Below are 12,167 nucleotides of genomic sequence, written 5' to 3'. Positions count from 1 at the left end.
CCTACCGAGACCATAGGCTAGGACAAGCGATGTAGACTCCAGTCCTGCTGGTGTGGTGTGAATTCCCCTGATTTTCACCACACTCTGGTTGTAGTTGAGGGTGGCCTCTGTGAACACCTGGATCTCGGGAATGTAAGGAATAGTGCCCTCTTCCCTGAAATACAAATGTCACTCAACATTAGGAAAATGATTAAAATATTTATTTTTTGAAGTCAGATATATTACATCTCCTTCCATCTGTAATCTGTTGGCTGCAGGATACAATAATCTGAGACTCACATAGTTTCTTGTGATGGGATGATGGGTCGTCTTGGATCCAGCAAGGCCTTTGGAATTGAAAGAAGTCCTCCATTCCTGAGAGCAACTGAAACAACAATATATGCATGGATTAAACATGTTGTGTTGTCCAGACCTGATGTCCACTTAACAGCCTACCTGACATAACTGTTTTTAAAATTTTGAATATTATAACACGTTGAAAATCGCACAATGGATTTTCACTCTTGAGTAGCAAAATGGCTGGAGGCTTGAATGAGGATTCAAACTCTGACTATCTGATTCAAATACAGTCAAATCCCGATGAGTCGAATCGCTGGGGACCAAGTAATAAATTCGACTTATCCATGTATTCGAGACATAGGTATGTCTATGAGGGTGGAGAAAAGGATGATCCAGTCCTAATTGCTCCGCCTAAGCATTTGTTTATCTAATGATTTCCATATCACTAATAGGGGCACCTTATCAGTTCCAGTCTGATTAGCACAGACAGTGATTTCCGTAAAATCACTAATCTGCCTTTTGAACTCACCCTTCAATGGCGGAAAGGTGTGAGCCGCACTAGTTTGTTAATTGGATCAGTTTGCTGCACCAATCAACTTCTCATTGACTGACTTCGGCTTATGTATACAAGATTGCTGATGGGACCACCTTTTCTTCTCGAGTCATCGTGTGTATTTATGAGTCGAATTCGTGTAACCGGAAATCAAATGATGACAACTATAACAGGGAATGGTCGGGACCGACAGGTACTTCGAGTTATGCATAATATTCGAGACACCGGCATTCGACTCATCGGGATTTGACTGTATGTGACATTTTTGCTATGTTGCATGCCGTCAAGCCTCACTACCACATACAATTTCTTTATTTTCCATTAATTTGATGGAAAATATTTCCTGAATTTCCTAGTGTCACTATTTATTTAAAGATCTATCAACTGAGTAAAATGGATTAGCACAATGTTAAACAGTATTTCAGTTGTATCATGGCAAACCAGCTTGATGTGGGGGCAAGCCCTGACACAGTATGGTGACATTTATCACCTACAAGCACAGGTGTGATGAGTGAGTGATTGAGTGAGTGAGTTTAGTTACACGCTGCACTCAGCAATATTCCTGCTATATGACAGCAGTCTGTAAATAATCAAGTCTGGACCACACAATCCAGTGATCAACAGCATGAGCATCGATCCATGCAATTGGGATACGATGACATGTGTACCCATGTCAGGACTCGAACCCGTGTCTTCAGTGTGACAAACGGACACCAGAGATTTTCCTTGAGTCCTGTATTTGAGGGTCCCTGGGACTCATACTCTTAATTTTCTGGGGTCCTGGACTACAAAATGGGGTCCCAGACACTTATGTAATTTTCTGACTAAAATTGATATTTTATTTTATACTTATCCTGACTCATGCTAATTATGCTTGCAAATGATAGTGCAACACAAATCCCTTGAAGTTCCCTTTAAAAAAGCGGACGTAAAATCACTCACCCAGCTTAGCGTCCCTTCTTCCCATTAGCGCCCTTTTGGTCACCTGACCGACCATGCCTTGTCACTCTCGTCATATGAATGCCCGACACCCGGATTTACAGGGAAATCCAGAGTGCCATAAGAGGGAAGGTTGGGAAAGCTAACCTCATGAGTCAGGATAAGTATAAAATATCAATTTTAGTCAGAAAATTACATATTTTTCCTTATCCTGACTCATGCTAATTATGCTTGCAGAATCCGTAGGAAACGGTGGTGGGTCAGGCCACGTTCTGGATTCACTAGTTGTAGATTTACATCCTGTATTACCCCCCATGGGTGCTTATCACGGCACTGTTGAAGATTCTGTTATTCAACTTCTCTCTGATGTGCCTGGGGGGAACCACAACTTGTCAGATTTCTTCCGAAACTTCTGACATTTTCATGTTGATATAGATGTACTAATACAAGTGGAGATGCGACCCTTCTTCATGTACCAGTATGTCCTATACAAGTACAGGGTCTATCACTCATGCTAGTCTGTTCTAGACGTGTGCATGGACTTATAGCCATTGCTCTCCAGAGCGTTGGTTTTCACAAGTCACATGATAAAAGGGGTGAGATTTACTCAACGCCTTTGTGGAACCATTAGTTGTTGTGTTACAACAAGTGGCCCAAACTGGTGAATGCCTGAGACATCTTCTGTGGCAATGTCTCTGAGGTAGTGGTTTGCAAACACCGTGTTCGATCTCCAAAAGCAGCCCTCCATTATAGTTGTAATCAAGCAGTTTCCATGCAGAGCAAGTGTTGACAGCAGGGCTCTGACTTCCTGTGGGTTGGAGGCTAGTGGAGGCTCAATTCCTGCTGCTTATTAGGCCCTTAGTATAATGGCTCTCATCCAGATCGATATCATTGTCCGTGAGACTTCCGTTGGCGTCTCAGTGGATAAGGGGATGAATAGGTGCTTGAATTTTCGTCTCCTTGTTTTAGTTGTCTGTAGGTAGACTTTAAGTGCTCTGACTGGGCATAAGGATAGATCCTGCGTATCCTGTGACCCAAGGACTGTAGATAGTGCTGGGATGTGGAACTGTCTGTCAGGCTGACCAGGCAGTTGGTTCTTGGCGATAAAATCACATCTCAGTCCAAGATGTAAGATGTCACGGTGTCTTGTTTCAAATCGCGTCGTTCAAAATCCAGAGCATGTATTTCTGACATCCGTGCAGCTGTTGCTTGGGCGATCAGGAACAGCGTTTTCTGAGTTAGTAGCTCAAAGGATGTCCGTTCTAGAGGCTCGTAGGCATCACTGGTGAGATGTTGTAGAACTATGTTGAGATCCCAGGCAGGAACCTTAAATTTCTTTTGTTGGTTTTCCAACTTGAATGAGCGTAGTAGTGCCAGAATCTCTGGTACTTTGGTCAGCTTGATACCCATTTTCATGGTGATAACTGTAATGAGACCGGCCGCCAAGTAAGTTGAGAGTGTTGAACCTTTTAAGTGTCTCGTCTGTCGAAGATGACATAAGTATTCCGCCACTTGAAGATGTGTTGCTTTCACCACTGTAAAGACTTTCCTCTTTGCATACTGTTCAAATTTCTGCCACTTGTCGTCGTACAAGTTGCGAGTTGATCTGCGTAGAGCTAGTGTAACTGCTTTAGTTACTCTGGCGGAGTACCCTCTGGTCTTCAGGCAAGCTTTAATACGCTCCAAGAGTGTAGCTTGAACAGTGTCGGGTTCCCTTGAGCTTGCTTGGTGTGTGGATGGACGAGTAGTTCTTGTATGAAGATGGGAAACCATACCCTGGATGGCCTATAGGGCGCGACCAAAATCAGTTGCAACGTAGTTGTCTGCTTGATTTTCTGTAGTACTTGTGGTAGCAGTGCAGGAGGTGGAAACGCGTAAGCGTTTAGTCCTTCCCATGAGATGCTTAGAGCATCTGTTGCCCATGCCTGAGGATCTGGAGTCGGTGAGACGAATGTTGGTAGCTGTTTGTTGAACTTTGTTGCAAACAGGTCTATTAGTGGGGATCCTATAGCCTGTATGATGAACTGGAATGCTTCTGGATGCAACATCCATTCCGTCGGGGATGGTTGTAGTGGACGAGATAGGGCGTTCTTTAGTACACTGGACCAATGTTGTAAAGCGTTGATTACTGCTTTCATCTCCAACAGATTGATATGTGACTTCTGATCATGACTCGACCACTTCCCTGCTGCCACTTCGTTGTTGAAGTGCGCACCCCATCCTTGTAGGGAGGCATCCATGTAGAGATGCCTGTTGCAAACCGGCTCTGACAAAAAGGTCCCTCCGAGTCCACCATAGGAGATATGGTTTCAGGCTGTCCGGTAGAATTAACGGATCTAGGCTGTCTAGGTGGGCGTTCACACATACTTGTAGTGGGCGCAACTGTAATCTCCCTCTGCAAGTGATGTCTTGAGCTGAGGTGAGTAGACCGAGCATGCTTTGCCAAGCACGTAGTGTCAACGGAGAGCGCAATGCTTGAGATATCATTTGTTGTATTTTGACCCAACGATCCTCTGGAACGACTATCAATTCACTGGTGTGATGAGTCGAATTCCTAGGAATTGCAGATCTTGTTTCGGCTCCAGATTCACTAGCCATCCTACTTGAGTGAGCGATGTGATGAACCGTATTCCTAGGAATTGAAGATCCTGTGTGGGTTCTAGTTCTGACTTGAGGAGATTTACTAGCCATCCTAGTTGAGTGAGTAGCCTGATGGTGAAGTCTAGTTGCAGTCTGAGTTGACTGGGATCTTGATGAGCTTGAATCCCGTCATCCAGGTAGAAAGCACTGCATAGACCTCGACGATGTAGATACGTGACGATGGGCTTGGTCACTCGAGTAAACAACCAGGGGGCCGACGATATTCCAAACAGTAGCACCTTCCACTGGAAGTGCTGTCCGTTGAACAGGAAACGTAGGTATTTCCTTGAGTCTGGATGTATCTGGATGTGGAGGTACGCATCTTACAGATCTATGCCGGCGAGGTAGTCTTGTGGACGAACGAGATGTCGGAGCTGAGGAAGATGTATCATCTTGAATTTTGCTGGTCTGCGTAGATACTCCCAATTGAACTTTCTCATGTTGTAGATGAGCCGAAATTTCTCCTTGGAATTCTTCTTTGGTACCAGGAAAATTGCGGAGTAGATCCCGGCCGTGATGAGATCTTGATCTATCTCTTCTACTGCCTCTTTGTTGAGTAGGGTCTTGATAGCAACGTCCAGTCTTCCTATCTGGTCGGCTGCATAGTTGAAGGCCATCGGGTTGCTTGTGAAGCGGCGGAGTGGCTTCCAACTGTATCTTGTACCCTTTGCGCAGTATCTGGGATACGTAGTCGTCCTGTAGTATCCCCCAATTCTCCCAGTACCATTGAAGACGTCCACCCACTGTTGAAGGTTGTACGGGAACGGCTGGGGGTGGAAGACTCCAGTCGTTCCGAACCTGGCCTTCAATGCTTGCTTCCTTTTGCACCCCTGGGTGCTCGGCCTCTTCCGGGGTTACTTCTAGGTGCTCCGGTTGGGCGACGAAACGAGCTTCCTCTTCCTGGAATACTTCTTTTCTCTGGCTCTCTGGACTCCTGCAAACTTAGTAATCATCATAACTTCCCTAGAGTCGTGAGAGACTCTTCAATTCCTCCTCCGAAGATGTAAGATGATGACCATGGGGCTCTGTATAGAGACTTGGTGAAGCGTTCACTCAAAGTGCATGCTGACAATAACCCTGCTGACAATAACCCTTTGTTGATAGCCCTCGATCTGGCTAATCCGAAGAAAGTACGTCTGGTGGTTGTATCCAGCTGCGCTAACTTCTTATCCTCAATCTTGTAAGTTCCTTGACGGGGAATCGGTGATAATCTTATAGTCATCATCAACCTCTGGAGCCTTCAGGAAGGGTTCCATCCTATGTAGAGGAAATTTCCTGGCGTTGAATGTCGGGATGCGTTGACTCTGCGACTTGGTGGCTTTATCAAAAGCTGCATTGAAGTTGTCTGGTACTTGAGAGATCGGGTTGGTCGGTGGAAAAGTGAGCGTGTCGAAATCATCTTTGGACATCTTGTAGGTAAACACCTCATCTGTGTCCTTAGAAGGTGATGATAAGTCGACGCCATGGGCGATCCAGGAGTTAATTTCCGTATCGGAGAAGACGCCTTCACCTTCCTCCTCTGATTTAGACGTCTCTCGCTCTAAGGATGCACGACGACTTGAGTCTCTATAAGATGATCTAGAAGATGAGTTTCGTGCAGGCGATCGATCCCGATGTGATCTTGAATCCTTCCTGGAGGTTTGAGATAATTCTCTAGACCTTTGCGAAGGTGGATTCCTGGACGTAGCTTCCCCTTGGGCTCTTGATGGGCATCGGAGTCCGATGGAGATGACGATTCATATCTGCGACGTCTGTAGGGTTCGGGAGAACGCCTTGATTCCTTCCTGCGTGAAGACTTCTTAGCCACACTCTCTGGGGCGTCTACTTCAGATGGGGAAGATCGTCGTGTCCTCGAGCCTTCGCACAGGCTTCCCTCTTCATCCAGATGAGGTGGGGAGACTGTAGAGCCTTCACGTAGGCTAGTAGACATTGTAGTGGTCTTCATAGCAGCCTTCTCTTGAGCGAAGTGACGTTCCATCATCGACATCATCTGGTCTGTAAACTGTTGCATGAACAGTCCATGGTTGAAGAGGTGAGGTGAGGGAAATTGGGTTTAACGTCGTACCTGAGAATATTTCGCTCATATGACGACGTGCATGCGTGTGTATGTGTATGTGCGGCTGCTTGTACTAGCCCAGACTTAAGCTGGTTTTATAGTGCTAGCCCACTGAGATACCATACCGCAGTGAAGCATGAATACCCCACTCAGACACATTATACTGACTCCGAGCCGACCAGTCCTTGTTGTACCCATTAATGCCGAGCGCCAGGCAGGGACCAACAAGTACCATATTTTAACGTCTTTTGGTATGACGCGGTCGGGGATCGAACCCCGCGACCTTCCGCTCTCCGGGCGGACGCTCTAACTACTACACCACGGAGGCGGTCATGGTTGAAGAGACTGCTGCAGGGATGATGCATCTGATACTAAAGAGACATCATCTAAGGCTCGCTGCACTCGTGAAGAGTTGATGCTGCTGCTATCTCTGGTGCCCGATGTCTGCGCTAATACAAATGTCGATGTCGCCAAATGGAGGAAGGGACGCTACTCTGGGTGAGTGATTTTACGTCTGCTTTTTTAAAGGGAACTTCGATTACAAGTGTTCCACTATCATTCACAAGAGGAAGGAGACAAGCATAATTAGCATGAGTCAGGATAAGGAAAAATGCAGTATATATGGAGTTTTTCTGCTTCACTATGGGGGCGCAATTGAACTTGCTGCATCCACTGTCAATTTTTATGCGTATAGGGCGCAGGAATTTGCGTACCATAAATCCCTGGACGCTTTAACCATTAGACTACCCCACCGCCCCACAATGACAAAGAGGTTAACACATGAGTATGTGTATCTTGATGAGAGTAAAATGATCAAAGTGAGTCCCGTTTAGCACAGGCATGCGGATGACTCTCCGATTTAACACTGCTCTGAAAGGTATTTCACTTATATCCTTGAGGTGAATGTCTACTCACTGATGAGGTTCTTGCTGGTGATGCCTTTCTCGGTGACGGTGGTTGCCATGGTGCTGATGGAGAGTGGGAAGATGTAGGACTGGCGCAGCACCAGGGGCTGGGGAGGGGGGTTGAAGGAGGAGAAGGCTGTGGAGTTACTCTGCTCCTTCCCCTCAAACATCTCCATCACCGACATCTCGGGTCGGCGGTGACGCTCGTTGAAATAGGAGTACTGCAGAACAAAAAACACACATGAACGATAGAGACAGAGAATAAGAGAGTAGTATATTGGAAACATCCACAATTCTATATATATGGGCAAAAGAGGTATGAAAAGGCTGATCGTACTGGTTCAAATATGACTGACTGAGTTTGGTTTTACGCCGCTTTTAGCAATATTCCAGCAACATCACGGCGGGGGACACCAGAAATGGTTCAAATATGAAGATACAAATCCATCCTACAGTAACCTTCTTAGTCAGACACTGATTTTGTACGGGTATTCACAAGCTCCACCAAAGAGCTCAATACTGATAATGAAGTTTACATACCTACATGTACACCAAATATTTCACTTAAATATTCAGTGAAATTTATGAACATTCAAACATGAAAAGGTCAGGTTTCATGAGGCTGCAAGTGTTATTATTACGAACACAAAAAAAACAGACAGTATAAAAATGATCAACATAATGAACATCGATTTACGCTATTGGGATACGTTGACAAGTGTCAATCATGTCAGTGAACCTGACCACCTGCATGGGTTGCTGAAGACCAATTCTAACCCGGATCGTCACTGGAAACTAAGTAATCTGAGAGAGTTACTGCAGGAAATCTGTCAGACTCTAGAGTGAGTGAGTTTAGTTTTTACACAGTTTTAGCAGTATTTCAGCAAAATCATGGCAGGGGACACCAGAAATGGGCTTCAGACATTGTACTCATGTGGGGAATTGAACCTGGATCTTTGGCATGACAAGCAAACGCTTCAACCATTAGGCAGGCCCTCTGCCCCTCGAACTCTAGACTTTTACTGTTGGAGGGGTTTTAAGCTATATGTTTGCAATGTTGGAATGTAAGGTGGACACTGTGTTTAAGTTAACTCACCACCACCCAGTTCTCAGAGTGGACAATGTTGACCGGACCCTTTGCTCTCTTGTGGTTCACATGGAACACTATGTGACCTGTCACTCCATCGATGAGGTAAATGTTGAAGAAACTGGATGGACCTTTAAAACATGACAACATCTGATATAAACAACAAAAATAGCTGAAGATAGTGAGTGGATCAGGTTTTATGGTGCTAATAGCAATATTGCAGCTGTATCATGGTAGGGGACACCAGAAATGGAGCACACTGACCATGTGGGGAATCGAACCTATAGGTCTTTGGCGGGACAGGTGAACACTTTCACCACAAGGCTACCCGGCCCTACTAGACATCATCAGTTTGTTTAGTAGTGAGTGAGTATAGTTTATGCCTCACATGCAGCAATATTCCAACTATATGGTGGCAGTCTGTAAATAATCAAGTCTGGACCAGACCAGATAGTAAGTAAAATAATATGATGACACTCTCACTGACTGATCAGTTACCCTGACCATATGAAGTGAGACAAAGAATTTTCAATGCCCCTTTCAGCATTACTTCCACTTTACAATGCAAGGTAATATGCTAATCTGGTCCTGGTACACCAGTGACTAAAGCCATGAGCAACATCCCAAACCATCAGGTCACAATGACATTTACAGGTCACAATGACATTTAATCAGCTTAGTCACAAAACCAGGTCATCTGATTCAGTATTGCCATGTCCTATGATCAGTAATGTCATGCTTGAACTTCTTCTAAATACAAATAAAAGTAAAATATATGAAAACGAGTTGACGAACTCACCTTTATGAGTTGCTGATGTAACAGCTGGTTCCTCTCCCTCAGTTACCACGGCAACCAAGTTGGGGTTAAGGTACTTGTACAACACACTTCTGTCTCCCAACACTCGACCTTGTGAGTGCACATGTTCTACAAAGGAACAACAGGATATTACCATGGATACATGGAGTGTTTATTAATTAACAGTCCCTTCATCAATATTCATGTGACGGGGCCCTAAGTTTGAACCAGAGATTTATATTATCAGTAATGATCCATGCCTACAGAATATGTTCAGACACAAGGAATTCAGTCATTATGCTGATTAATGAAACAGGTAATTTTATCTGTGTGTGTGTGTGTTCGTGTGTTCGTGCGTGTCTGTCTGCTTCTGCTAGTCCAGTCTAATCACAGATTTATAGTGCCACCCCACAGAGATACCCCTCCACAGTCTAACATGGACACTCCACACAGGACCCTTACACAGACACAAGCCACTACTTGTTTCAGCCCATTATGTCAATAGCCAGGCAGGGTAACAGAAAACACCATGTTATTCCCCAAAAGTCCTATCAGCATTTCCAATTATAACACACTTGTTTGAGTGGTATTTGGATGTCACTGGTTTCGTTGTTCAACTATAACACACTCAACTCACCATTAACCCTTTTGGAGATAACATCAACAATCCTCTGCTGTTTTTTCTGCAGGTCAATGTTCCACACTGGGTCAGCCTCAACCTCCTGTACACACAAACCAGGTGCATCTATTACAATATGAACATTCACTCTACAGTCATCTGGGAAGACCAACTTGCTTACAATGCTTCACAAGGTGTCAGGCTTTGGTTTCAAGGTATCAAGTCAAATTCAAGTAAAGGTATGCAAATATAGCCATAGTGTACATCAAGTGGGCTTATAAGTTGGTACTTACAAAAACATTGCAGCATATTGGAAATGTTAGCCAAAAGACATCCAATACTGCCAGAAATTGTGAAAATGACATGAAATTAAACAGGCTCAGATCAGCCAGTCATTATGTTCAGTCCTTTACAAATATGTAATTTTTAGAGTATAACTAAGAGATTATCAAAGGATATGGTGTGTAAGGAGACACAAGGCGCTCTCACATCCTGCTCACTGGTCGAAGAAGGAGAGAGTGAAGCACATGGCCAGAGGGTGGCGACACCTTTCCCGCCAGGGGAGACAAAGGGGAGCAACTCGTGGTGAGTACCAATTAGTGATTTTATTTTGAAGGGAGCTTCAAATAAGGGAGATACAAGTGTTCCACTATGTTGCAAGAAGAAGACAAGCAAAAGAGCATGAGTCAGGATAAGGAAAAAATTGATATTTTATACTTATCCTGACTCATGCTCTTTTGCTTGTCTTTCTTCTTCTACAACATAGTGGAAACACTTGTATCTCCTTAATTGAAGCTCCCTTCAATGTAAAATCACTAATTAGTACTCACCACGCAGTTGCTCCCTTTAATCCCTTTTGGCGGAAAAGGTGTCACCACCTCACCTCATGCTTCACTCTCTCCTGATTTTATGAGCCCAACACTTGAATTTACAGGAAATCCAAAGTGTTATGTGGGAGGATGGGAGGGCTGACCTCATGAGTCAGGATAAGTATAAAATATCAATTTTACTCTAAAAAATTACATATTTTCCTTATCCTGACTCATGCTTTTGCTTGTAGAATCCTACTGAACAGAGGGAGGGAGTAATAGAATACTTTGGATTTATAATTAGTGATTTTGTATAAATATAACTGTAATAACTGGTATGGGAACTTCATGAAGGCATTGACTTAGGATATTTCCTGTATATAAACCATAGGTTATATAATGCCATAATTGGGTATTACATTGATATATATTGAAAAACCATTACATATATTATATATATATATAAGTGACTCTGATAGAGTCGCTGTACAACTAAAGATAATATCCATATATACTTAGGGGTGAATGACCTAAGCTAAATATATATATACATAGCTCTAGAACTCCTTAGGAGTTATAAGCTAGCTAAATTATGTATATAATACATATTAAACTTGTGATGGTAATATTTTAACGCCTCACAGGACTGTCAGCTGTTGAGCGAGGACCAAAGGGCCGAAATGGTGAATGCCAGAGACATCTTCTGTGGTGATGTCTCTCAGGTAGTGATTCGCAAACACCATGTTCGATTTCCAAAAGCATCCTTCCATAATTGTGTTCAATGAACAGTTACCGTGCAGGGCGAGGGTGGAAGCCAGTGCCCTAATCTCATGCGGATTTGATGCTGTTGGTGGGTCCAAGCCTGCTGCCTTGTAGGCTGGGCATGACAGTCCTTATCCAAATAGATATGGTAGTACGCGAGACTTCTGTTTGATTTGTTGGCGATAAGGGGATGAATAATCTTTTGAGAAATCTTCGCCTTGTTTTGGATCGTCGTAAGTAAACTTTGAGAGCTCTGACTGGACACAGTGATAAGTCTTGTGTATCTTGTGATCCGAGAATCGAAGATAGCTGGTACATGGAATAACCTGTCTGGTTGACCTGGTAGTTGATTTTTGCAATGAAATCCCATCTTAATCCCAGGTGCGCTGTGTTTTGATTGTCATCAAACTGTATCCTCTCATAATCCAGAGCGTGAATTTCAGATATTCTTGCTGCCGTGGCTAGAGATAGCAGAAATAGTGTTTTCTGTGAGAGAAATTCAAAGTTTGTCGATTCCAAAGGTTCATAGGCCTCACTAGTGAGGTGTTGTAACACTACATTCAGATCCCAAGCTGGGCGTGGAACTTCCGCTTTGATCCTCCAATCGAAAGCACGTAGTAAGGCCAGTAACTCTGGAGATTTTGTCAGCTTGACACCCGCTCTCATAGTGATCACAGAGCTAAGCGGCAAGATATGTTGATATCGTCGAACCTCTTAAATGT

The 12,167-nt window shown here is 44.0% G+C and overlaps 1 protein-coding gene across 4 annotated transcripts in view; it reads right to left on the bottom strand.

Moving 5' to 3' along the window:
• LOC124265872 (ER membrane protein complex subunit 1-like) overlaps positions 1–12,167 on the bottom strand; it is a 47,321-nt gene that overhangs the window by 3,170 nt on the left and 31,984 nt on the right. For all 4 annotated transcript variants that reach the window (XR_006895568.1, XR_006895569.1, XM_046700724.1 and 1 more), the window contains exons 19-24: positions 9,893–9,977; positions 9,259–9,384; positions 8,469–8,590; positions 7,383–7,593; positions 280–364; positions 6–154 (exon numbers count right to left, since the gene is read on the bottom strand). Coding sequence is in view for 2 of the 4 variants with exons in the window: in XM_046700724.1 (XP_046556680.1) it covers positions 6–154; positions 280–364; positions 7,383–7,593; positions 8,469–8,590; positions 9,259–9,384; positions 9,893–9,977 (778 nt within the window). In the remaining 2 variants the exon portion in view is untranslated. The remainder of the gene's footprint in view (positions 1–5; positions 155–279; positions 365–7,382; positions 7,594–8,468; positions 8,591–9,258; positions 9,385–9,892; positions 9,978–12,167) is intronic.

This window comes from Haliotis rubra, unplaced genomic scaffold (assembly GCF_003918875.1).
Source record: "Haliotis rubra isolate DU_JTF1 unplaced genomic scaffold, ASM391887v1 Scf122, whole genome shotgun sequence".
Classification (NCBI taxonomy): Eukaryota; Metazoa; Mollusca; class Gastropoda; order Lepetellida; family Haliotidae; genus Haliotis; species Haliotis rubra.
The sequence above is the reverse complement of the archived record's forward strand: the minus strand, read 5'-3'. Positions and strand labels throughout refer to the sequence as shown.